The following is a 27,704-nucleotide window of genomic DNA, read 5'->3' as shown; positions in this document are numbered from 1 at the left end:
TTCCTGTTGAAAGTAGAGCTCCAATCTGCAGCCAGACCCCCTCTCCTTTAACATAACAACCAATGGCTGCAGACAGGGGAGGTCACGTTTCCTGTTGCACATGGAGCTCCAGACTACAGCCAGACCCCTCTCCTTCAATGTAACAAACAACCAATGGCTGTAGATAGTCGAGGTCACATGTTTCCTATTGAAAGTGGAGCTCCAGTCTGCAGCCAGACCCCCTCTCTTTTAACATAACAGACAATGGCTGCAGCCAATGGAGGTCACATGTTTCCTGTTGAAAGTAGAGCTCCAATCTGCAGCCAGACCCCCTCTCCTTTAACATAACAGCCAATGGCTGCATTCAGGGGAGGTCACATGTTTCATGTTGAACGCGGAGCTCCAGCCAGACCCCTCTCCTTTAATGTAACAACCAATCAATGGCTGTAGATAGTCGAGGTCACATGTTTCCTAGTGAAAGTGGAGCTCCAGTCTGCGGCCAGACCCCCTCTCCTTTATTATAATAGCCAATAGATGCAGACAGCGGAGGTCACATGCTTCCTGTTGAACGTAGAGCTCCAGACTACAGCCAGACCCCTCTCCTTTTATGTAACAAACAACCAATGGCTGCGATAGTGGAAGTCACGTGTTTCCTGTTGAAAGTGGAGCTCCAGTCTGCAGCCCGACGTTTAATTTTTTTAAAGCCAATGTCTGATCAACTTCCGCCCCACTGCGCCTTCTTCCCGCCCTTTTACTTCAAGCCCTGCCAGCCTTCCGCCGGAAGTGGGTGGAGCGCGACTGACAGGCGCCAATGACCAGCCTCGGGGCGCGCAGGCGCAGAGGCGGGAAGCTGCTGGTTTTGTTGATGTTGTGCTGGAGTTCATTGTTTTCAGGCTGAGCTGGGATCACGTTGCCGTGTGCGGGAGGCTGAGGGGCCGGGAGAGCGTACAGAGGAGCCCAATGAGGGTCTGATGGAAAAGGCCAAGGAGCTGGTGAGTGCTGCAGGCCTGAGGTGAGGTAGGGTGGGGGAGGGGGCTTTGTTGTCAGTGTTGAGCTGCAGTGAGGCCTGGCTGGGGTCCTGCTCCATGTCACCCCCCTAGGCTGTGTCTGACTGGAGGAGCCAGGCTTCACCAACTGTGGGGGGACTATAAGGCTCAGCCTGTGAGGGAAGCTAGCAGGGCATGCTGGGAGTTGTAGTCCCACCACAGCTTAAGAGCTCAGGCTGCATCTCCTCAGCATGTTCCCAGTCTTCCCTGCCAGCCTGAGACGGCCAGGACATCCTGGGACTTGTAGTTCCTATGATCTGGAGAAGGGGTGATTACCCCCAATCGTTGTGTGATTTGGATCTTCTCTGACTACAGATACAATATAAAGTAGAACTCTAGGCAAAACTGCCTTTTCTTATTGGATAGAGTAATGGAGGGTCATAACCCACGACAGTTCCCCTCCAATTTGTGTCCCATTGGGGAGATTTCCCTTCATTTCCTGTTCTTTAACCAAAACAGGAAGTGAGGGGCAATCCCTCCAAAGTGAGTTGTCACCAGAACTGATGTCCCCATTGAAAGATCTCCCTTCACTTTCCGCTCTATAACCAAAACAGGAAGTAAGGGGCAATTCCTCCAAAGTGAGTTTTCATCAGAACTGTTGTCCCCATTGGAAGATCTCCCTTTACTTTCCGCTCTATAACCAAAACAGGAAGTAAGGGGCAATCCCGCCAAAGTGAGTTGTCACCAGAACTGATGTCCCCATTGGAAGATCTCCCTTCACTTTCCGCTCTATAACCAAAACAGGAAGTAAGGGGCAATCCCTCCAAAGTGAGTTGTCACCAGAATTGATGTCCCCATTGGAAGATCTCCCATCACTTCCTGTTCTATAACCAAAACAGGAAGCGAGGGGCAATCCCTCCAAAGTGAGTTGTCACCAGAACTAATGTCCCCATTTGAAGATCTCCCTTCACTTCCTATTCTATAACCAAAATAGGAAGTAAGGAGCAATCCCTCCAAAGTGAGTTGTCACCAGAACTGTTGTTCCCATTGAAAGATCTCCCTTCACTTCCTGTTCTATAGCCAAAACAGGAAGCGAGGGGCAATCCCTCCAAAGTGAGTTGTCACCAGAACTGATGTCCCCATTGAAAGATCTCCCTTCACTTTCTGCTCTATAACCAAAACAGGAAGTGAGGGGCAATCCCTCCAAAGTGAGTTGTCACCAGAACTAATGTCCCCATTTGAAGATCTCCCTTCACTTCCAATTCTATAACCAAAACAGGAAGCGAGGGGCAATCCTTCCAAAGTGAGTTCTCACCAGAACGGATGTCCCCATTGGAAGATCTCCCCTCTATTCCAGTTCTGGTGACAACCTAAAATTTGGGATTTACTTTCATTCTTGGTGGTAAGGGTAAACAGGACAAACAAAGAGGGGTAATGTCCCTAATGGAGAGAGCAGACAGCCATAGAAACCCGCTAGCGGTTCAAATCCTTCTGCACTCTATCCACAGCTAAAAAAATAAGTGTGGGGGTTGTCACCAGAACAGAAATAGAGGGGACAACTTCCACTGGGAACACTAGGTCTGATGACAACTCGCTTTGGAAAGATGTCTTCTCACTTCCTGTTTTGGTTAAAGGACAGGAAGTGAAGGGAAAACTCCCCAATGGCACACAGATGGCAAACCAACCTGACGGGTTATAACCCTCCCTAGACTCTATCCAGAATGGAGGGGGGGGGGGGGGGGTTGCCTATAGTTGTTTAGGTTAACCAGTCAAGGACACTGGATGTGCTACACATGCCCACAAACCTCATCAAAGCTCACAGGGGGTTGATTATTGTGCTGAATATTGTGCAGCTCTGCATGGTACGGCTACTTTCACCCCCCGGTTCACATCTGTGCTGGTGGTGCCGCTGCGGATCCACACAAAAATCCATGCAGCCGCACCACCCACACAGAGAAATGCGGACCCGCGGGTGCTATTAGTTCTAATGGCACGTCGCCCGCACTGGAAAACGCAACCGTACTGGGAACCGAGGTTCCCATGCGGGCTGCGGTTTCAGAAGTGCAGGGACTTCTTCTCTGGGTGTCACGGGCACAGGAGTCCATTCAAATGAATGGGCTCTCGTGCCCACGCAAAACGCAGCCCACACGGCTGCATGGATGTGAACCGGGGTCACACTGCTCAGTTGCAAAAACACAGTTCTATGCATTTTTGGTGCATTTTGCACCTGTGATAAAAATGACGCGACTCGAAAAAGCACCAAAATGCAGCCACAGGTGCGTTTTTAATGCTTTTTTTGCTGCATTTTCCATTCATTTCAATGCAAAGGTGCGTTTTTGCCACTTTTTTTTTTTACCGCATATAAAAATGCAGCTTGCAGGGCTTTGAAAAACACATCAGACTCGCAACTGAGCAGTGTGAAGACTTCCATAGGATTTAATGGTCATATGTTTTTCTTCCACATTTTTAACGCCTAACCAGGGGCGGACTGACAACTCATGGGGCCCCCGGGCAATAGGGGATCATGGGGCCCCTGTGTCCTTGCCCACACTCAAAAAAGCCTATGAAAAAGGTACCAGGGGCATCTCATGGGGTCCCTACTGACCCCCAGCCCTCGGGCAGTGCCCGAGTTTCCAAATGATCAGTCCACCCCTGTGCCTAACCAATCGGCTTTCTTTTTTTTTTTGTCAAAGTTTAATTGAACAAGCTGAAGTTAGGAGCTGATTGGCTCCCATGCACAGCTGCACCAGTTTTAGTAAATCAACCCCAAGCTGTGGGTAATGTGTCCTCTTTTCTGCTGCATCCCCCCTCCCCCTTCCGATACCGATTCATTTTTGGCTGTGAAAATGAAGCCAGGGCTTGCTGTGTACATTCATACAGATCCAGCCTCTGCTGCTGTCAACAGAACCCCATGTGACTCCTCTGTGTTTACCAACAATGTGTAGACAGGAAGTAGAGAGATACAAAGTATCAATGTTTACAAACATTCTTCAATTATGAGATGGATATAAAGTTACATTGTTACTTTTGTATCTATTCTCTTCCCTTCATCTGCAGAGCTGAGGGATAAGCTTCCGCCTGTATATGTCAGCTAAAGTAGAACTCCAGGCAAAACTTTTTTTTTTTTCTTCATTTTGGATAGAGCAAGGAAAGGTTATAACTCCTGCCAGATTTTTTGTTTTTTTTTTGCATCTGTGTCCCATTGCAGAGATTTCCCTTCACTTCCCATCCCATAGTCCAACAGGAAGAGAAATCTCTATAAATTAAGGGAATTCCTTAGGGACCCCCCCCCCCAAGTCATCAGAGTTAGTGTCCCCATTGAAAGATTTCCCCTCCATTACTTTTCTGGGGACAACCCAAAATGTGGGATTTTCTTTTACTTTCAATGAGGATGGTAAACAGGACAAGTAGAGAGGGTGAATCTTCCCTAACCCCCCCAGTTCACATTTATGCGGCCGTGCGGGTCGCGTTTTGCACGAGAGCCCATTCATTTGAATGGACTCCCGTGCACTGTGACACACAGGAAAGAAGTCCCTGCACTTCTTTGGAAACTGCAGTCCGCACGGGAACCTTGGTTCCCAGTACGGTTGCACTTTCCAGTGCGGGCGGCATGCCATTAGAACTAATGGCACCCACCCGTGGGTCCGTATTTCTCTGTGCGGGTGGTGCGGCTGCACGGATCGTGGTGATCCGCAGCGGCACCACCCGCACAGATGTGAACCTAGGGGCACAGATAGCAATAAAAACTGACAGGGGTTCTAATCCATCTCTACTCTATCCAAAAAAAAAAAAGTTTTGCCTTTTAGTTATACTTTAAGGACCAGTTCACACTATAGAAATGCAGTCCAGATGCGTTCCGGACACGTTTCCGCATTCATGGTTTTTAATGCGTTTTTGGCACATTCTGGTACGTTTGTGATGCATTCCAGTTCATGTTTTCCCCTCTCTTTTTCTTCAGTTTAAATAGGGTCATTTTGATGCATTTTACCGCATTTCAGTACAGTTCTGTACAGGAAAAATGCAGCATGTTCTACTTTTTTTTTTTTGTCACTGCATCCGGAACACACTGGAACTGCAAGCACTGCTGTGCACACTGAAACGTATGTAGTGTGAACTGGCCCTTAAAGAACTAGTTTACACCAGATGCAGTCCAGTGAGCTTTTTTTTTTTTCTGCATAAAAAATGCATGCACAGTGTTTTCCATGTATTCCAGTAGCCCTAGTTCACACCAGTGCAGTCAGTTCCTGTGAGTTTCCGGTGCAGAAAAAAAAAGTAGAACATGCTGCATTTTTTGTCTGCACAAGACTGTACTGGAACATGGCAAACTGCATCAAAACTGCACCGGAACAGAGTGTGGTGTGAACTGTAAACAAAAACATATCTGGATTGCATCTAGAGTGCGTTTTTTGAGGTCCTTGGGGCCAGTTCACACTACATGCATTTAACTGTACTTTTTTTTTTTTGCATCCAAAATGCACAGAAAGTAGGTTATATGGTTGTCAATGTCATAGTTCACATCAGTGCTTGCAGTTCCAGTGCGTTCCGGCTGCAGAAAAAAAGTAGAACAGACTGCATTTTTCCTGTACAGAACTAGTGGAATGCAGTAAAACGCACTGTAAGGCACATGTCCCTATTTACATTGAAGAAAAAGAGAGGGGGAAAAAACACACTGGAACGTGCATACAGAAATCTGCATCTGCACTGTTTCTATGGCCTGAACCGACCCTAAAGCAGTCTGACTAAAAACATTTTTTAAAAATAAAATTTGTCTGTTTAACCCTTTATAAACCCTTAGTTTACCCTAGCCCCCCCCCCCCCCAATTAACAAATTTACTGGAACTTATTTCAGTTTTAAATTTTATATTCACTATTAATATATAAACTTTTTTTTTTCTTTTGGTTTTTTTCTTTTTTTTTTTTTTTTAAGGGATAAGTTTACCTTTTAAAAAAAAAAAAAAAGGCTGCTTTGACACTTTTTCGTTGTAAAAACACGTTCTAACATCTTCGCAGTGCGTATTGCACCTGTGAAAAAAGTGGCTCAAAAATGGCTCCAAAAACGCAGCCAACTTTTTTGATGTGGCTTAATTTCAATGGGGAGGTGAGTTTTTTATTTTACCACACCAAACATGCAGGAAAAATGACGCAAGCAGGGTTTTACAAAATGCAACAGACTTGCAACTGGTCATTGTGGAGCGTTCCATAGGATTTCATGGTCGTGTGTTTTTTGTTTTTTTTTTCTTCTGCTTTTTTTAACACAAGAGCAGAAGGAAAACAGATAAGTGTGAAAACAGCCTGAATGCACCGTTTTGCAGGTAAATAAAAAAATACATTTATTTATGTTTCTTAGGTGCCTGTAAAGCTTTACACCCGTGATTAGCAGATCGCTGTGCGATGTCAGGGTCCCCTGATCAGCAGATCGCTGTGCGATGTCAGGGTCCCCTAATCAGCAGATCGCTGTGCGATGTCAGGGTCCCCTGATCAGCAGATCGCTGTGCGATGTCAGGGTCCCCTGATCAGCAGGTCGCTGTGCGATGTCAGGGTCCCCTGATCAGCAGGTCGCTGTGCGATGTCAGGGTCCCCTGATCAGCAGGTCGCTGTGCGATGTCAGGGTCCCCGTGATCAGCAGGTCGCTGTGCGATGTCAGGGTCCCCGTGATCAGCAGATCGCTGTGCGATGTCAGGATCCCGTGATCAGCAGATCGCTGTGCGATGTCAGGGTCCCGTGATCAGCAGATCGCTGTGCGATGTCAGGGTCCCCTGATCAGCAGATCGCTGTGCGATGTCAGGGTCCCCTGATCAGCAGATCGCTGTGCGATGTCAGGGTCCCCTGATCAGCAGATCGCTGTGCGATGTCAGGATCCCCTGATCAGCAGATCTTCCAATGGGGACACTAGTTCTGGTGATGGGGGACACTAGTTCTGGTGATGGGGGACACTAGTTCTGGTGATGGGGGACACTAGTTCTGGTGATGGGGGGACACCAGAGATTTCCTCACTTTAGAGGGATTTCCTCTCACTCCCTGTTTTGACTATAGGACAGGAAGTGAAGAGAAATCTCTCCAATGGGACCCAGGTGGCAGAGAAAAACCTGACAGGGATTATAACCCTCCCTAAGGCTGCCCATACACTATACAATTTTCTGTACAATTTCCTTTAGATTTACCTTCAATTATGTAGTGCAAGGGCCTTCCTAATTGGATACAACTGAAAGTGTTGTTAGTTTTGACCTCCTATTATATGGTTTTTGGTAAATATAAACCAAAAATCTCAGGAAAATTGTATAATGTATGTCCAGCCTTGGGATAGGTCCACACCTAAGTGGCTCTGCGTGCTATGTTTGCATGGGCACAACAGACTATTGGTTTGAATGGGCTGCTGTGCCTGTGGACCATGCGGGAAAAAAAAAAAAAGGTCCTTGCACCTTTTTAGCCACTTGCGGACCAGCAACGTACCCGTACTTCGCTGGACTTCTGGTGGTTGTATTGGAGTGATGCCTGCAGCTGCATGCGTCACCCCCAGTTCAGTTTTTTAAAGCCAACGGTCGGCTCTCTTGTACAAGCGACCAGAACAGCTACTAGCCACTCAATTGCTTGTACAAGCAGCAGAAGGGGACATCCCGCCGCTCTCTCAGGATCTACCGTCCCATCGGGAGTCCCGAACAACCAGCCAGCATGTCCGCCGGCAGGCCAGACAGCCGAACAAAGCCAGAACCGGCTTTTGCTGTCACAGGATGTTTACTATATTTGTGACAGCAATAAAAGCGATCAAAAAAATAAAGTGACAGTGTAAAAAAAAAATAATAATAAAAAAAAAAAAATGAAAGTGCCCTCACCCCCCCCCCCCCCCATGCTCCTGCGCAAAGGCGAATGCACACGTCTGTCCAGCACACATGCAAACAGTGATCGGCCCATACCATACATGTGAGGTATCGCTACAATCACCAGATCATGGGCAGTAATTCTAGCACTAGACCTCCTCTATAAATCTAAATTGGTAACCTGTAAAGGCTTTTAAAGCTTTGCCTATGAATAGTAAACATTACGCCATCTTTTACTGTTGCACGGGCGTGCACAATTTGAAAGCGTGACATGTTTGGTATCTATTTACTCGGCATAACATAATCTTTTATATTTACAAAAAATATTGGTATGTATTGGGGTTTTTTTTTGTTTTGTTTTTTTTGCAATAGAATTCTAAAAAGTGCATTTTCCCCAAAAGTTGCATTTGAAAAACTGCTTTGCAAATACAGTGTGACATTACAAAACTAAAAAAAAAAAAATTATTCTCTAGGGCCTCTGCTTTCAAAAATATATACACCGTGTTCCAAATTATTATGCAAATATTTTTCTCATTTAAATTGATGTAAATAACAGTCAGCATAATTCTCATGTTATCAACTATTAAGAGTACAAGTCACATTTTATTGCACAAACCTCCTAATGATAACAGGATTTTTGTTCCAAATTATTACACACCGTAAGTTTCAAAACACTTTATAGGTTGTAAAGAACTGAAAATTGTCATTTGTTGTGTTCGCAGCATATTTACTGAAATCAAAAGCTATTTCAATCAAACTTTTAACAACATTTTAACTTTTTAAACATTTGAAGCGGTCACGTTACATTGTAACATAGGACCTGTTATTTGATAGCAGCTTCACAAGTCTTGCATCTATTGAACTTGGGAGTTTTTGGACAGTTTCTGCTTGAATTTGTTTGCAAGATGTCAGAATAGCCCCCCAGAGCTGCTGTTTGGATGTAAACTGCCTCCCACCCTCATAGATCTTTTGCTTGAGGATGCTCCAAAGGTTCTCAATAGGATTGAGGTCAGGGGAGGATGGAGGCCACACCATGACTTTCTCTCCTTTTATCCCCATAGCAGCCATTGATGCAGAGGTATTATTTGCAGCATGAGATGGTGCATTGTCATGCATGAAGATGATTTTATTACAGAAAGCATAGTTCTTCCTTCTGTACCAGGGAAGTTATAAATTCCTCATTATATATTGTGATGAAGCCCTCAACTTATATAGTGTATAAAATACCTTCTTACTTCAAAATTATTGTGAAATTCCCAAATTAAATAATTAATTCCTTCTTAAATTCTACCAACCTATACAAATAACTAGTGCAAGATTCCCACACACAAATTATAAGCCCCCTAGTGGTAAACCGTGATAATTAACTAATGACACTTTATCTGTGCAAAGTGATAAATATATTCAATTGTATAAAATAAAACAGTTCAAAAACCAATTCAAAAAAACTTGTGATGCCACACTGTGCAAAATATTAATAAGTGTTCAATACACAGTGATTAAACTTCACTCCATGCTGCAATTGTGCTCTTCGGGATACTCTGATGTGACTCCCCTGGATTTAGCCAAAATGCCCCCTCACCTTCCACATTCGACCCTTGCGGGTCACAAAGCTTTAAATATATAATATCTCAGCCAGGTTTTCACACTCCACTGACTCCACCGACTCAATTAAGATCCTCCTCCAAGCAATGATTTCCTCTCAAATCACTTCCTCATAATATGGACTTAGACACAGGGCGTATCTCGAGTGCCCCCAGTGCTATGTATGGCTTGTATAAGAAGTGCCATACATACAGGGCGTGGTCTGTGACTTCTTATACAAGCCATACATAGCACTGGGGGCACTCGAGATACGCCCTGTGTCTAAGTCCATATTATGAGGAAGTGATTTGAGAGGAAATCATTGCTTGGAGGAGGATCTTAATTGAGTCGGTGGAGTCAGTGGAGTGTGAAAACCTGGCTGAGATATTATATATTTAAAGCTTTGTGACCCGCAAGGGTCGAATGTGGAAGGTGAGGGGGCATTTTGGCTAAATCCAGGGGAGTCACATCAGAGTATCACGAAGAGCACAATTGCAGCATGGAGTGAAGTTTAATCACTGTGTATTGAACACTTATTAATATTTTGCACAGTGTGGCATCACAAGTTTTTTTGAATTGGTTTTTGAACTGTTTTATTTTATACAATTGAATATATTTATCACTTTGCACAGATAAAGTGTTATTAGTTAATTATCACGGTTTACCACTAGGGGGCTTATAATTTGTGTGTGGGAATCTTGCACTAGTTATTTGTATAGGTTGGTAGAATTTAAGAAGGAATTAATTATTTATTTTGGGAATTTCACAATAATTTTGAAGTAAGAAGGTATTTTATACACTATATAAGTTGAGCGCTTCATCACAATATATAATTTGTTTGCACATATCTTGAGGTATAAAGAATAGGTGATAGCAGCTAACTTTGGGTTAAAGATTCTGTGGAGCGCAGGGGGATCCTTTCTATATTTATAAACTCCTCATACTTTGCAGAGGCCATCTTTACACCTTAGGGGACCCTAAACGGCCCAACCAGCTCTGTTCCCATGAATCCGGCCCAAAACATGACTCCACCACCGCCTTGCTGACGTCGCAGCCTTGTTGGAACAGGGTGGCTGTCCACCAACCATCCACTACTCTATCCATCTGGACCATCCAGGGTTGCACGGCACTCATCAGTGAACAGGGCTGTTTGAAAATTAGTCTTCATGTATTTTTCTGCCCAATGCAGCCGTTTCTGCTTCTGAGCATTGGTTAGTGGTGGCCGAATAGAAGATTTATGCACAGTTGCAAGACTCTGGAGGACTCTACAACTTGATGTCCGTGGGACTCCAGAGGCACCAGCAGCTTCAAATATCTGCTTGCTGCTATGTAATGGTATTTTAGCAGCTGCTCTCTTGATCCGATGCATGGATCTGGCAGAAATCTTCCTCAATGTGCCTTTATCTGCACCAACCCATCTGTGCTCTGAATCAGCCGCAAATCTCTTCATAGTGCGATGATCACGCTTAGGTTTTCGTGAAATATCTAATGTTTTCATACCTCGTCCAAGGCATTGAACTATTTCACTCTTTTCGGCAGCATATTTATTTCAGGTACTTATATAGCGCCGTCCATTTATTTAACACTTTACATATATATTGTACATTCACATCAGTCCCTAACCCTCAAGGGGTGTACAATCTAAGGTCCATATTGCTTGAAAATGGTGCTCTGCTTAATAATGTGGAACACCCTCCTTTAGTAGTTTTTCCTTTTAATTGGGCTCACCGGCCAATCTAATTATCACAGGTGTCTGAGATTGTTTTCAGTAATCAAAAGAGCCCTGACACACAATGCCATCCATGAGTTAAACTGAAAAACAAAATATTTAATCTTTGCGACACTTGTATAGAATTTGCATAATAATTTGGAACGCGGTGTAATGTTTGGGGTTCTAAAACTTCTTTTTTTTTTTTTTCTAGTACAAAATACAGATTTTAAAATGTAAGCAAAAAATGCCAGAAATAACTTGGGGCTGAAGTGGTTAAAATCACAGCCAAGGAAGGAAAGGAAATTGCATGGTGCTTTCCAGCAACCGAAAATGCACTGTGTATTCAGATGCAAGGGAGTGCCATTAAGAATGAATGGCAGCCTTGTATGTCTGCAAAAGAGCAATGTGGTTTGGCTGTAGGTGCGATTTACATTCTTTCCCCCACCCGCAGAAGTGTGACCCTAGCCTTAGGCTGGGCATACACTATACAATTTTCTTACAATTTTTTTCTCCAATTTCTGCCCAGTTTCTTTTAGATTTACCTTCAACTGTGTAGTGCAAGGGCCTGCCTAATTGGTTACAATTGAAAGTGTTGTTTAGGTTTGACCTCCTATTATATGTTTTTTGGCAAATCTAAAGCAACATTCTCAGGAAAATTGTATAATGTATGGCCAGCTTTAAACCGGCCATACATGGGTCAAATTCCAAAAGAATTTTCATTCGAATTTCTCGCCATTAGTGGACCACAGCAATGACCGATTTTCAAGTGACCATCGAGTTTGGGTGATCGGCATGTTGGAAATTGTTTTTAAATTAACAGAGTTTCTAATCAATAATGGGAGAATCGTGTGAGAAATGTAATAGAAAAAGAAATGAGCTGTGACCTGGAAAGAAAAGAAAATTCTTTTCTGTAGCATCGTGTTGTGAAATTAAAAGCTTGGTTGGTCGAATTTTGAAATCAATGGTGGCGCCATCGAATTACAAAATGCACAACATTTCTGATTTTCTAAAGAAAGTCTGTTCTGAATCCATGTATGGCCTACATTAGTTCTACTTTAAAAAAATAAATACATAAAAATTGTCTGTTTTCCATAGTCAGTCCTAATTAACCTCTTGCCCTCCAGAGGATTTACCCTCCTTCTTGACCAGACCATTTTTTGCGATATGGTGCTGCTTTACTTTGACAATTGCGCAGTTATGCAACACTGTACTAAATTTGTCATTTTTTCCCCACAAATTTATTTTTTTAAAAATTTATTTCAGGTACTTATATAGCGCCGTCAATTTACGCAGCACTTTACATATATATTGTACATTAACCACTTGCCCTCCTGAGGATTTACCCCCCTTAATGACCAGGCCTCTTTTTGCTACTCGGCGCTGCACTAATTCAACTGACAATTACGCGGTCATGCAATGCTGCACCCAAACGAAATTTTTGTCTTTTTTTTTTCACACAAATAGAGCTTTCTTTCGGTGTAATTTGATCACCTGTGCGCTTTTTATTTTTCACGCTATAAACAAAAAAAGACCAAAAATATTGAAGAAAAACGATATTTTTTACTTTCAGCTATAAAAAATATATAGTAAACTCAAAGTTGGTTATAAATTTAGGCCAAAATGTATTCTGCTCCATGTTTTTGGTAAAAAAAAATCAAATAAGTGTATATTGATTGCTTTGTGTGGAAGTTATAGCGTCTACAAACTATGGTATAGATACTGCAATTTACGCCATTTTTCTACTATACAGCGCTGCGCTAGTTTAACGGACAATTGCGCGGTCATGCAATACGGTACATAAATTAAATTGACGTCCTTTTTCTCCCACAAATTGAGCTTTCTTTCGGTGGTATTTGATCACCTGTGCGTTTTAATTTTTTGCGCTATAAAAAAAAGGCTGACAATTTTGAGAAAAAAGCAATATTTTGGACTTTTTGCTATAAAACGTCCAGTAAAAAAAATTTAAAAATCAAATTTCATCATAAATTTCGGCCAAAATGCATTCTGTGACATGTTTTTGGTAAAAAAAAAAAACCCAATACGTGTAAATGAATTGGTTTACGTGAAAGTTATAGCATTTACAAATGGCGGGAAAGATACTTGGATTTTTTTTTTTTAATACTATTAATGGCGGCGATCAGTGACTTATGCCGGCGATCAGCGACTTATGGCGGGACTGCGGCGGACATTCTGACACTGGGGGGGAACTGATTTGGGGTCACTAACTTTCCCAGTGACACCAATACAGTGATCAATGCAAAAAAAAAACCACTGACACTGTACTAATGACATGGGGCAGGAAGGAATTAACATGTGGGGTGATCAAAGGGTTAACTGTATGCTGTGTATGTTATACATTGTGTGTTCTACTAGGGAGACATGCTGTGCAGAGAGATACAAAGCAGCATGTCCATGCTGACAGGAGAGAGACCTGTGTTGTTTACACACAGATCTTTCCCGTCAGCTTAGCTACCGATCACCAAGTCCAGGTGGGAACCGGTGGTTGACATCCCAAGCAGCCAATAGCGGCGCAGGTAGGTTATACATGATTTTTCACAGCTGTGCTGCCCTGTAGCAGTACATCTGCTATAGGATGGCGGGCAAGCAGTTAACGCAGTCTGCCCTTTCTCCCTTCAACTATTTTTTTCCTACTTTTTACATTTTTGTTCTATTAACCATTAATATTTAACTTTTTTTCACTTTTTTAATTTGTTTTGTGTGTTCATTTTTTGGTGTTGCACACAAAAAAGTATAAAGTTGGGGAAAAAAACCCTTCGTTTAAATGTAATGTCAATATCTTTGCAATGCTTACTACTAGAATTATGATTTTACAGTCATTTATACAGGACAAGTTATGGAATAAAATGTCATGTTTTACAGTAAGGGCTCATGTCCACGGGGCGTTTGGAGAACTCATCTGAATGATGGAAACTGACTGCTGGAAAACGTAGGTTAAAAAAAGTCAGTTTAGCCGCGTTTATGAGCGTTTGCGTTTAGAAGCGGTTTTAAAAGATAACCTCAGAAGACCTTCCCAAATGCCCAGAATGCACTGAAAAACAGTAAAAAATTATTTATTTCAGACATTTTGAGAGAAATAGAGCAGAAGCAGAGAGAGCCGTATGTGTTGAGATTTCCTGTCTTTTCTGGTTGTATTCACTATGGATCCCATCATGAGCATAATGCGGCGCGTTCTACCATTTTTTAGGGATATGGCCGTTGTGACCGGACGAGACTCTGTCACTGTGAAATTTGTCAGTTAAAGGACACAGGGTGTGCACATTGGCTGAGTGCAGGACTACGGAGTATAGCTGTTGAGTGGAGAAAACTGCTTTTGCAGGTTTTTCCAGGTTTTGGTATTCCTGGAAGGGGCTCCGTAGTTTGGAGATTCCATAGTGTCTTGGGTGGGATGGAATCTCCAACCCAATGTCCGGTTTTGTGGAGGAACAGCAGGGTGTGTGCCCCGCTGCACACAGGCCTTATAATGGAGGCTTAGGAATACCTCAGGGCTCCAACCAGGAGAGACAGGAGGTCTCCTACAGGAGTCAGAGAGGCTGCAGGTGGCCCCCGAAGTATGAAGGTCTGTAAGAGACCGTTAATGGCCTGAGGACTTGGCCAAAGGAGTCTTGTGTGGCTCTAAGCTGTGTACCTGAAAGAGCTGGTGGTCAGAAGGACCAGTAACTACAGTAGCAGTGCTGCTGAAGAGTAGCCATGTGGGCTAGTATTTTCATTTGGACTTTGTGTATTTTACTGGAGAAGAATCCCTGTGTTGGACTTTTGTTTTTCCTTTCCTATTAATAAAAGTGGGCTACCGAACCCTGAAAATAGTTCCTGACTGGCGTGAACTCCCTTGAAAACGCATCTACCACTAAGCTAGACATCCCCAAATGTTAATGGCGTCCTCTGGAAGCTCCGGTCAGCCATCTTCCCACAGATATATATTGTGACAGTGTGGCAATCTGTCACCCAGGATTCTCAACAAGGCAGGTTGAGGGGCTACAGGGTAAGTGTTTGATACGGAGGAAAGTGGCTTTTCACTTTCCTCCTTTGTTTGTAAGGTCCATTTTGGGATCTGGAACCTGGAGATTTCAAAGAGATCTGGGAGGAATGAAATATCCAATCCTGGGACCAGGTTTTGGGAATGGCCAGGAGACTGATTGCACAGGTGTTTGCAGGCCTTTTCATAGAGTCAGGACCAGGGTTCTGGGCTCCACCCCGGCAGATAGGAGTCAGGAGGGCTCCACCCCGGCAGATAGGAGTCAGGAGGGCTCCACCCCGGCAGATAGGAGTCAGGAGGGCTCCACCCCGGCAGATAGGAGTCAGGAGGGCTCCACCCCGGCAGATAGGAGTCAGGAGGGCTCCACCCCGGCAGATAGGAGTCAGGAGGGCTCCACCCCGGCAGATAGGAGGGCTCCACCCCGGCAGATAGGAGGGCTCCACCCCGGCAGATAGGAGGGCTCCACCCCGGCAGATAGGAGGGCTCCACCCCGGCAGATAGGAGGGCTCCACCCCGGCAGATAGGAGGGCTCCACCCCGGCAGATAGGAGGGCTCCACCCCGGCAGATAGGAGGGCTCCACCCCGGCAGATAGGAATCAGGAGGGCTCCACCAAGGAGAGGTGGAAGCCAAAAGCGGCAAGGAGCTGCTTGGGAGTAGCTGTGTGCTAGTGACCAGCTGTGTGCGAGAGCCACATTTTTGAAAGAGTCTGCAGGAGGCAGACGTAAGCCTGAATAGGAAGTCCAGTGGAAGATTGTGTATATCTGAGAGAGCCAGGAGGCTGAATTTTGTTTATGTGGATGATAGATACCCCTGTGTGGGAAACTTCTGATGTTTTGAACTCTCATTTAAATAAAAGTGGGCTAAAAAGGCCTTAAAAAAAGAAAGCGAGTTGCTGTGTGCGTTTACCCAAGCTCTACCATTTGAAGCGAGTTCCCACAATATATATATATACATATACACTGTAGTGTGCCCTGGCTATTGATTGGTTAGAGAAAATTGGTCTCTGACAAGATGAATTCTATACTGTTTCTGGTTCCCATAAAAACTGCATAATGCCGTGTGGACTAGTGCTGACGTTTACACATCCAATATCATATATAAATATAGAAAAAATTGATAAAACATAAATACAAATCTTTAAGTATAACCTATTAACCTGTGCGCAGGCAGAGTCCATATCAGTCTTTCTCAACTTTTCCAACACAGAGGAACCCTTGAAACAACTTTCAGGTTTCAGGGAACCTCTTCTAAAAATGACTATATCTACAACTCATGATACATTAGTGTGATGGTCAGTGGAAAGAATGCCCCTTACACTTGTGGTCATTGGGAAGAATTCCCCCCTTACAGATAAAAAATTATTAATGGTGTCAGTGGGAACTTCTCTGAAAGTCAGAAATTGCTCAAGGAACCCCTAACAAACTCTGGAGGAACCCTAGAGTTGCATGGAATTCTGGTTGAGAAACCCTGGTCCTTATGGTTAGGTCATGCTCTGAGCAACCATGCCTCATTGATTCATCCACCAATCCACACATGCCATCTAGTGTTCAATTTAGAGATGACCACCTAAATGCACTAATCATTTGTAATCTACATATATAATCCCTCCTCCTACACTATATTCCTTTAGTCCAGGGGCGGACTGACCATTTGGAAACTCGGGCACTGCTCGAGGGCCCGGGGTCAGTAGGGGGCCCCATGAGATGCCCCTGGTACCTTTTTCATAGGCTTTTTTGAGTTTTGGGCAAGGACACAGGGGCCCCATGATCCCCTATTGCCCGGGGGCCCCATGAGTTGTCAGTCCACCCCTGCTGTAGTCTTACCAAAATACTAAAAATAAAACCTAAAAATAGAATAGTATGAAAACCTACTTAAAATCCCCCAAGGAGCCCCCTATTGAACCCCTTATTATAATCTATTGGGGTTATACATATTTCCCTTTACTGAATTAATAGGTTTTGGATTCTAGGTCTCCTCATTGGCATTTTTTCTTCGCTTCAGTGCCCTACAGGAAGCTCTCTCCCCTATTTCTGCATGTGGACTCAATAGTGTTCTCAGCCCCAGAAAACCTAGTATTGGCTATTCCTTTTCAAAAATCAGTAAGGAAGCAATTCAAATCTATATCTATATTTAATCTTTGCAGTGCCATAGAATCCAACTCATATACCCATCTCATTTCATTTCTTGAAATTGTTTCACAAGATCGCTTCCCCTCCCACTGCCTGGTTACCTTATCTTTACCTATAAAGGAGAGATAAGGATCCTGATTGTGTGCCACCCTAAAGTGGTTGGACAGGCTATGTTTTCTATACCCATTTTGGATGTTAGTAATGTGTTCTCCAGTGCATTTGGATAATTTTCTGGTTGTGCGTCCAATATAATCTAATCCGCATGGACACATTAAGTATGTGACATGCTTATTATCACACGTGATTAATTTTTTTATATCATATCTTTTACCTGATGTCTTCCAGGACAGCCCCTTGAGACGTAGAGCTCCTCCTTCCAGGACAGGAAACATGTAAGCCCAGAACCTTAAAAGGCGGACCTCCAGGCCTCCCTCTTCAGTATTCGTGTTTCCTTCAGAAGCATAGGTTACAAGTTTTAGGAATCTGTTAGGATCCCTAAGCTCAAGGGTGGTGCTGGTGCTCAAGGGTGGTGCTGGTGGATCCTGTTTAGGTAAGTACCTCCTCCTTGCCTGGCGTGATCCCTCCATTTCAGTAGAGGAGTGGGGCTGTGCTCCTGTTTGCCTTGCAGTCCTTAGAGGAGGAGGACTGCCAAGGGTGTCCAGCGCTACAGCATCCTGACGGGTGGGCGGACACAATTTCCGGGAGGCAGAGCAATTGCGCTCCAAGCTGGTTAAACTGGAAGTTCTGGTCGTGGTGACGTCATCGGCAGGTGCCGATAGACTCGTCATTTCGGCCTTCTTGGTGGCGCAGGCAACAGTGCTCGGGTGGCTGGTGTAGCATGAAGAGACCCAGTAGAGGCTGTGGCTACCACACGACAATTAATATAATGGAGGGCCCTGCCTCCCCCCCACCAGCAGCAGACGAACTCTGGGTCCTCAGGCATCGGCTCCTCTCAGGTAGGCTTGGGGACTTTTGGCTCCCTCTTGCTGATTCCTAGGATTGGTCTTTTTTCCCAATCTCTGAGTCTCAGGTGACACTGGGGCACACTTCCGTTTTCTCCCCCAGCTCAGTGGTGTTTGGAATGAGGAGCCTGGGCTGATTATCTTATGTGTTGTTTTTATTCTTGTTGTAGGTTAAAACTCAGGACAAGACACAGAATCAGGCCCCCAAAAGGAAGTGTGCAGTTTGTACGGCAAAATTGGGTTCAGCTTAGGAAAAGTCCTTATGCCGCAATTGTGTGCATAGCCTAATTAAGGACGAGTCATTTCCAGCCTGCCATGGGGTTCTCACCTCCATTAAGGATGACATTATTATTATTATTATTATTATACAGTTTTTATATAGCGGCAATGATTTGCTCAGCGCTGTACATTATAATGGAAGACAGTACACGAGACAGTACAGTAACAATACAATTCAATACACAAGGGGTTCGAGGGCCCTGCTCCTTGGAGCTTACAATCTAGGAGGGAGGGGATAGTGGTACAGGAGGAAATAGCTGTGGGGATGGAGTGGTAGGAAGAGTGGAGGAGATCGGCAATTAGCTGAGGGCGAGGTAGGCTTCCCTGAAGAGATGGGTCTTCAGGGTGCGTCTAAAGGAGAGGAGGGTAGGTGATAGTCTGATGGATTGGGGTAGGGAGTTCCAGAGGATGGAAGAAGCCCTGGAGAAGTCTTGGAGATGGGCATGGGAGGAGGTGACCAGGGAACTAGAGAGAAGGAGGCCTTGTGAGGACCAGAGAGTACGTTTAGGGTGGTATTTGGATATCAGGTCGGTGATGTAGTTTGGGGCAGTGTTATGAACAGCTTTGTACGTCAAAGTTAGCATTTTGAATTTTATCCGTTGGGCAATCGGATGACTACATTTCAGTGGTTTAGATACCTGTTGAATAGAATGCAGATGCAGCTGGGGCCTTGGACCTAGTATGTGGGTACTGCAGTATCCGAGGCATTGAGAAGGGGGGAGGACCCAGAAGAGGATCTTAGGTCCCTTGCTTCCGCACAAGCAGGGTCAGGCTCAGAGGAGGACGATGACGGAGAAGGTTGCTCCTCCAGGGGTTCCAGGTACAAATTGGCCCTTGAATGATGTAGATGACCTCCTGAAGGCTATCTGAAACCTTAAAGATTGAGGAGGAGGATGTATGTTTGTCCAAGCATGACCACATGTATCATGGTCTACATGCTAAAAAGAATAGGGTCTTTCCAGTCCATAGTCCCCTGGTTGATACGGTGTGCAGCGTCAGACCCCTGCCCTTCTCACCGACTCGTGACCGAAGGACCAGCCGATTGTCACTTGTGTAACAATGCCACTCTCAGCTGCACCCTACACAAAGATTTTCCAGCTCGCGGAACCCCAATCTATGTGCCAACAGCCTGAGAGCGCTTGTTACTGGGTCAGGTTAATTACGCAATTAACCCTTCACACTGCCACAACCACCTTTTTACAGAGAAGGAGGAAACTCACAAATCTTAGCAGTAACACTATGATATTAATATAAGCGTCTGTAATACACACTGTCACCACAGACAGATGTATTCAGAGGATTATTACATACAGTAGCACTCTTCAGAGACAGGGATTCTTTAGTTTGCATTAAAAGCTTTAGCGACATTTCAACACTTTTCAGAAAATAGGATTTATTACTAACAAGGTCAAAATGGTGCAATTTAAAATATTTACAGAAAAAGATGTAACAAAGAGAGAGCAATAAAACAAAAGAGAAATAAGAGAGAAGTTCAGAAGGCAGAATACTTGCAAAAGTCCTTGGTGTGAGTAGAGTCCAATTGTCCGAACAAAAGGCTGGTTTGGCTCTCAAGTCTCATAGATGGTTCCTGATCGATGTTAAAGGAGAGCTCTTTTTTTTTTTTCCAGGCTGTCAGTCTTTTGCTGTCATTTCAAAGGGGTGTCTCCTGAGAACAAATGACCAATCATCCAGTTTGGGGTGGGTGTTAGGCGGTAACCAAGGTTATGACCAAATCCCTTACAGTTTCATACTACGGTCAATAACCTTCAATAGGTACAGGTAGTATCCTAGCAACTGGCAGATTAATATTTAGAATTATATTCCAAACGCAAAGATACCAAACATCGCATATCCTGCCACTCAGGATAAAAGAAATTGCTTTCTACTCTCTTGTAGGTGCTAACATAGGGATGTAAGGTCTCATGTGACTCATTAAAATGACCTATCTGAATATATACTTCATATTAATGTGCCCAGTTCCTGCTGAAGTTTATGAATTTGTATGAAAAATGTCTCATGTGGAATGTACATTTTATGGCACGCTCTAGCTCTAATGGCCTAACAGGTCATGACTGACTGAGTTATTGTTTTATGATTGGACAGAGGAAAGTGGTTTTCAAGCAGACCCCCTGGAACCTGACTAATTAGTGATTTGCAGCCATGGAGCTCATCTAGCTGTGTTTTATTTAGGATAAGAGGGCCTTTTGACCTCTGTTCACTTACAGACTCACATTCCATTCAAAAGGGAGGAGGGAGGACAGGAGAAACAACATGGCTGCAACCTAACAAGATGGCTGTTCATGTACAGCTTCCATGCTTCTATGGCACATAATCGTCACAGATACCATTAACCTGGAGTGGGAAAACCCTGACAGAAAGCCCTTTTTTTTCTGGTAATTTTAAAAGGAGATTTCCTTTTGAGGAAGACGGATCCCAGCCATGGAAAAACGTTGGGTGCCCTCTTATCTAAAGTCTCTAATAAGACAGACCTAGCATTTGAAGATATGGGGGCTCTAAAGGATCTAATGGATAAGAGAGGAGAAATCTTGCTCCGGAGGGCCTGGGATTCTACCTCTATCGGCTTTAAGCCGGCTTTATCAGCCACCTGTGTCGCCAGAAATCTGGAATGCTGGCTTACCCCGTTACAGACTCCTCTCTCAGCAGAAATTTCCAGGCAGCAAATACAAAAGTCCTTTCCTTTGCTGTTTAGAGCGGTAGGTTTCCTCGCGGATGCCTCGGCCGAATCAATTAAACTAACCACGAAAACATCTGCCTTGGTGAATTCAGCTAGAAGGGTGTTTATGGTTGAAGACCTAGGCAGGGGACTCAGCGTCCAAGCTACGCCTTTGTGCCTTACCCTTTACAGGCGATAACCTTTTTCGGTCCAGGTCTCTAGGAGGCCTTGGAGCATACAGCCGATAAAAAGAGGGCGTTTCCAGAGAGTAAAAAGAGTTCTTACTCCAGGAGGGTTTTTCGTCAGAAAACGCGGGTCCAGCAAAGTACGTGTAAATCAATTCTTTTACGTGAAAGTTATAGCGTCTCTTTAGTACTAGTAATGGCGGCGATCAGCGACTTATAGCGGGACTGAGGTGGGCATACTGACACTGGGTGGGAACTAACTGTCACTGACATTCCCAGTGACACCAATACAGTGATCAGTGCTAATAAAAAGCACTGACACTGTACTAATGACACTGGGCAGGAAGGGATTAACATCTGGGGTTATCAAAGGGTTAACTGTGTGCTGTTTTACATTATGTGCTGTGTGTGTGTTTTACTAGGGAGACATGCTGTGCAGAGAAATACAAAGCAGCATGTCCTTGCTGGCAGGAGAGAGACCTGTGTTGTTTACACACAGGCCTCTCCCCTGTCAGCCTTACACGGCGGGGAATCTCCGGCCGGGACCTGGTGATTGGCATTCCTAGCCACCAATGGTGGCGCGTGCCCCCTACCTGGAAATGCAAATCACGTGTGTATATATGTGATTTTGCGCAGCCCAGCTGCCCTGTAGCAGTGGTTCTTCTGTAGGGTGGCAGGAAAGCGATTAATCAGAAATCCGACCGTCGGCTGAAAAAAAGATTCCACTTGCTAACGTATATATACGTTTTGCGGTCAGCAAGTGTTTTGATATATAGTCTTTACTAGGGAAACATGCTGCTTTGTATCTCTCGGCTTCTGTGTTCCAGTTCCCGTGACGTCGGGACGTACGGGCGCCTCCGGCGGCGGGAAATTTAAAAAATTTAAAAAATGTCGTTTTTTGTTTTTTTTATTTTAAATAGTAAAGCATTGCTGTTTCATCCCATTTCACATACATATTGTCCCTAGTGCTTTGTCCCGCGCCCTGCCTGCATTTTTACTGTTCTTTCTGCCTGGAAACTGAGAAACGTCCATGGCGTCCAAAAAGCGTCCCTTTAGGTCAAAAGCGGTTTTAGACCGACTAGAGAACAGCGATAGTAAATCAGAACCACTTGCAGAATTGAGTGATAATGATTTGTGGGGAAATGTTCCTAAAAATTACAGCCTACAATAAAAAACTATTTCCATGCGAAAAAATGGTACCGCTTTCAGCACAAAAAATCGGAAAGAATCATACCGCTAGGGAGGTTAAGGCTGCCTACCCCTGCTTTTAACCATTGGCTAAGACATACAAAATAAAAGCAAACAAGGGCTCACTCTCATCGTGCATTACCGTGGTACACCACATATTTATTGTGTAAACAAAAGGATGTATACTCACAAACCAAAGGTAAAATAAAAAGCAGAATATGTAATTCGCAATGGCAGTCCATACAATGCTCTGCCCTAATTAGGGATAAGCTGACGCGTTTCGGGAGACGATCCCCTCTTCTTCAGACTTGGGTAAGACATGTTCATTCTGTGACAGTTGTCAGTAAATGCATGTTTTTACACAGGAAGAATTGACCATGTTGGGGGTGTTGAGTAACTAGCTTGAAAACCAATCCTTTTTATTTCCTGCTTCTAATGGATAAATCACTTTTAATTGCAGCATTTATTCCCTTGGCACCCAGTCTTAAACTCGATGCCTCTTCCTTGGGAAGTTTCAGTGGTAACATTGAAATGGTTACAGGTAAGTTGCATTAAGCAACCTTCCTGATTTGTTGTCTACTGTAGATGAATTTGTTTTGTCTGGGTGGCTTAAGGTAAATCTGTTGGTTCAACACACGAAGAAAAAAAAAATACAAATTAAAGGTCTAAGCAAGAGAAGAAGGTATTATACTCACCTCTCTGGTGGCCCTTGTCTTCTACTTCCTCTTTGCTCCAGTGCTGCAGCCTCCACCCTAGTCTTTGGCATTCAACACTTCTGGGAATGTCAGATGCCTGTATCCCCCACCATGTGATGTGACTCCATCCTCCCACCCCCTATATCAGTGGTTTCCAAACTGTGGCCCTTTGCTTGCCTTTATCTAGCCCTTGGTGCACTATTCTTCCCACTAACACCATCATGGGGCACTATTGCTTTCAGTGATACCAACAATGGGCCACTAAAACCAACGATGGGACATTGTTTAATGCCACTGATGGCAGGCAATTTTCTACGGTTAGTGGCCACAGTCCAACCCCCCCCCCCCCAAAAAAAAAAATAAAAAAGCCTGAAGTGCAGTATATTGGACCCTTGTTTAGAAGGGCCCCTTGCACTACATTGGTGCTATGTCCTGGAGCATAGTGGAGGGCATATGACACTCCCAGAGGTGTTGCATGCAGAAGACACTAAGGGCTCGTTCACACCTGACTTTATTTCTAACTCTTGCCAAATGCCCCTTTAGCGTTTCACAGGCGTTAGACAGGCATTTGGGAAGCGTTTTTAACACTCCCCAAATGCCCTATGCACGGTTTTGAGGCGGTTGAAACCGCACCACAAATGCCTATAATGAAGTTAAATGTTATTAACGCTCCGCAACTGCCTCGCAACCGCACCGCAAACTCCTGCCAGGCGTTTGCGGAGCGGCACCATAGACTTGAATGGGAGGCTTCAACTCCTCCTGACTCCACACAAGGCGTCAGTTTTGCCGCGATGCTAACGCTTCAGTGTGAACAGAACTGTGTGCTGCCATGTGCAGAATTTTCATAGGCGTTTGAGAAGCGTTAAAAACACTTCCCAAACGCCTGTCTGACGCCTGCTGACAAAGCTAGTGTGAACTGAGCCTAAGGCTGCCCATATACTTATAGATTTCTGCATCCTTGCTAAAAACTGTGGTTAGAGGAATGTCCATTGCCAGCTATTGAATTAAAAAAACCAGAACCTGTGGCTGTCTGAATACTCGAACAGTGACTGCCTCTGATTAGACATTTCAACCATATTTGCAGAAAAGTATTTGCTGAAATTCTACCAGTATACCACAAGTGTAAGGCTGAGTTCACACGGTTAAGGGGTGATAAAAACCAGTCCTCCACCCAGGACCACCTGGAGCGCTGACACCAGCGTGCTAGAGGACTGCATTTGAGAGGTAATTCTACCATAATGTACTAACATGGAGCCCATTTAAAAAAAAAAAAAAGTTAGCGGCGTTTAATTCCACTTTAAAACAATACATGGCGATCTTGCCATGAAGGTCTTTGTAGAGGCACATCCTGTTATATGGTGGCAACACTCTTCAACTTTTTAATTCTGTCCCATGGGCTTTTGGTGTAACCCACATACAGTGGATATAAAAAGTCTACACACCCCTATTAAAATGTCAGGTTTCTGTGATGTAAAAAAATTAGACCAAGATAAATCATTTCAGAACTTTTTCCTCCTTTTTAATGTGACCTATAAACTACAGCTCAATTGAAAAAATATTTTAGGGGGAGGGAGTAAACGTGAAAAACTAAAATAATGTGGTTGCATAAATGTGCACACACTCTTCTAACTGGGGATGTAGCAGTGTTCAGAATTAAACTATCTCATTAAAAATCATGCTAAATAGGAGTCAGTACACACCAGCCATCATTTAAAGTGCCTCTGATTAACCCCAAATAAAGTTCAGCTGTTCTAGTAGGTCTTTCCTGACATTTTCTTCAGTCGCATCCTACAGCAAAAGCCATGGTCCGCAGAGAGCTTCCAAAGCATCAGAGGGATCTCTGTGTTAAAAGAGATCAGTCAGGGTGCAAAAGAATTTCCAAGGCATTAGATATACCATGGAACACAGTGAAGATAGTCATCAGTGGAGAAAATATGGCGCAACAGTGACATTACCAAGAACTGGACGTCCCTCCAAAATTGATGAAGACAAGAAGAGAACTGGTCTGGGAGGCTGCCAAGAGGCCTACAGCAACATTAAAGGAGCTGCAAGAATATCTGGCAAGTACTGACTGTGTATTACTTGTGACAACAATCTCCCACATTCTTCATAAAGTGAAGGAAGTAAGTATTTGATCCCCTGCTGATGTTGAATGCCCACTCACAAAGAAATGATCAGTCTAAAAATCAAATGGTAGGTGTATTGTAACACTGAGAGACAGAATAGCAACACAAAATTGAAAAGAATTGCATGTCTAACAAATTATGCACTGATTTACGTGTTCATGAGGGAAATAAGTATTTGATCCCCTTCACAAAAGATGACTTAGTACTTGGTGGCAAATCCCTTGTTGGCAATCACAGAGGTCAGATTTTTCCTGTAGTTGGCCACTAGGTTTGCACACATTTCAGGAGGGATTTTTGCCCACTCCTCTTGGCAGATCCTCTCTAAGTCATTAAGGTTTGGTGGCTGACGTTTGTCAACTCGAACTTTCAGCTCCCTCCACAGATTTTCAATCGGATTAAGGTCTGGAGACTGGCTAGGCCATTCCAGGATCTTAATGTGCTTCTCTTTGAGCCACTCCTTTGTTGCCTTGGCTGTGTGTTTTGGGTCATTGTCATGCTGGAACACCCATCCATGAACCATTTTCAATGCCCTGGCTGAGGGAAGAAGATTCTCACCCAAGATTTGACAGTACATTGCCCCGCCCATTGTTCATTTGATGCAGATCAGTTGTCCTGTCCCCTTAGCAGAAAAACACCCGCAAAGCAGAATGTTTCTACCACCATGTTTGACAGTTGGGATGGTGTTCTTGGGGTCATAGGAAGCATTCCTCCTCCTTCAAACACGGCAAGTTGAGTTGATGCCAAAGAGCTGGATTTTGGTCTCATCTGATGACAATACTTTCAATCAGTCCTCCTCTGTATCATTCAGATGTTCAGTAGCAAACTTCAGATGGGCCTGGATGTGCTTTCTTGAGCAGAGGGACCTTGCGGGCACTGCAGAATTTCAATCCTTGTTGGCTTAGTGTGTTACCAATTGTTTTCTTGGTTACTGAGGTCCCCGCTGCCTGGAGATCATTGACAAGATCCTCATGTGTAGTTCTGGGATGATTCCTCACTGTTCTCATGATCATTGACTCTCCAGGAGGTGAGATCTTGCATGGTGCACCAGACCTAGGGAGACTGTCAGCTGTTTGTGTTTCTTCCATTTGCGAATGATTGCACCAACTGTTGTCACCTTCTCACCAAGCTGCTTGGCGATAGTTTGATAGCCCAGTCCAGCCTTGTGTAGGTTTACAATCTTGTCCCTGACATCCTTGGACAGCTCTTTGGTCTTTGCCATGGTTGAGAGTTTGGAGTCTGATTGTTTGATTGCTCCTGTGGACAGGTGTCTTTTATACAGGTAACAAAATGAGATTAGCAGCACTCCCTTTAAGAGACTGCTTCTAATCTCAGCTTGTTACCTGTATGAAAGACACCTGGTAGCCAGAAATCCTGCTGAATGATATGGGATCAAATACTTATTTCCCTCATCAACATGCAAATCAGTCATCATTTGTTAGACATGAATTTCTTTTGAATTTTTGTTGCTATTCTGTCTCTGTGTTACAATACACCTACCATTAGATTTTTAGACTGATAATTTCTTTGTGAGTGGGCAAACATTCAAAACCAGCAGGGGATCAAATACTTATTTCCTTAACTGTATACCTACACAAGGCTGGACTGGGCTACCAAACTATCACCAAGAAGCTTGGTGAGAAGGTGACAACAGTTGGTGCAATCATTCGCAAATGGAAGAAACACAAAACAACTGTCAGTCTCCCTAGGTCTGGTGCACCATGTAAGATCTCACCTCGTGGAGTGTCAGTGATCATGAGAACAGTGAGGAATCATCCCAGAACTACACATGAGGATGTTGTCAATGATCTCCATGCAGCTGGGACCACAGTCACCAAGAAAACAATTGGTAACACCCTACGCTGACAAGGATTGAAATCCTGCAGTGCCCGCAAGGTCCCTCTGCTCAAGAAAGCACATGTCCATGCCAGTCTGAAGATTGCCACTAAACACCTGAATGATGCAGAGGAGGACTGGTTGAAAGTGTTGTGGTCAGATGAGACCAAAATCGAGCTCTTTGGCATCAGCTCAACTCTCCCTGTTTGGAAGAGCAGGAATGCTTTCTATGACCCCAAGAACACCATCCCAACTGTAAAACGTGGTGGAAACATTCTGCTTTGGGGGTGTTTTTCTGCTAAGGGGACAGGACAACTGATCCGCATCAAATGGACAATGGGCGGGGCAATGTACTGTCAAATCTTCTGTGAGAACCTTCTTCCCTCAGCCAGGACATTGAAAATGGGTCGTGGATGGGTGTTCCAGCATGACAATGACCCAAAACACACGGCCAAGGCAACAAAGGAGTGGCTCAAGAAGAAGCACATTAAGGTCTTGGAGTGGCCTAGCCAGTCTCCAGACCTTAATCCGATTGAAAATCTGTGGAGGGAGCTGAACGTTCA

General features: G+C 44.2%; 1 protein-coding gene across 2 annotated transcripts in view; it reads left to right on the top strand.

Moving 5' to 3' along the window:
* Positions 1-828: 828 nt before the first annotated feature.
* The window catches only part of MBTD1 (mbt domain containing 1), a 105,379-nt gene continuing 78,503 nt past the window's right edge, over positions 829-27,704 (top strand). For both annotated transcript variants that reach the window (XM_089672457.1, XM_089672530.1), the window contains exon 1: positions 829-971. In XM_089672457.1, coding sequence (XP_089528583.1) covers positions 951-971 — 21 coding nt within the window. In that variant the 5' untranslated portion in view covers positions 829-950. The remainder of the gene's footprint in view (positions 972-27,704) is intronic.

The sequence above is a fragment of the Staurois parvus genome, unplaced genomic scaffold (genome assembly GCF_062004578.1).
Source record: "Staurois parvus isolate SC_StPar_1 unplaced genomic scaffold, SC_StPar_1.0 ptg000003l, whole genome shotgun sequence".
NCBI lineage: Eukaryota > Metazoa > Chordata > Amphibia > Anura > Ranidae > Staurois > Staurois parvus.
Note: the sequence above shows the minus strand (reverse complement) of the source record. Positions and strands in the feature narration are given on the sequence as shown.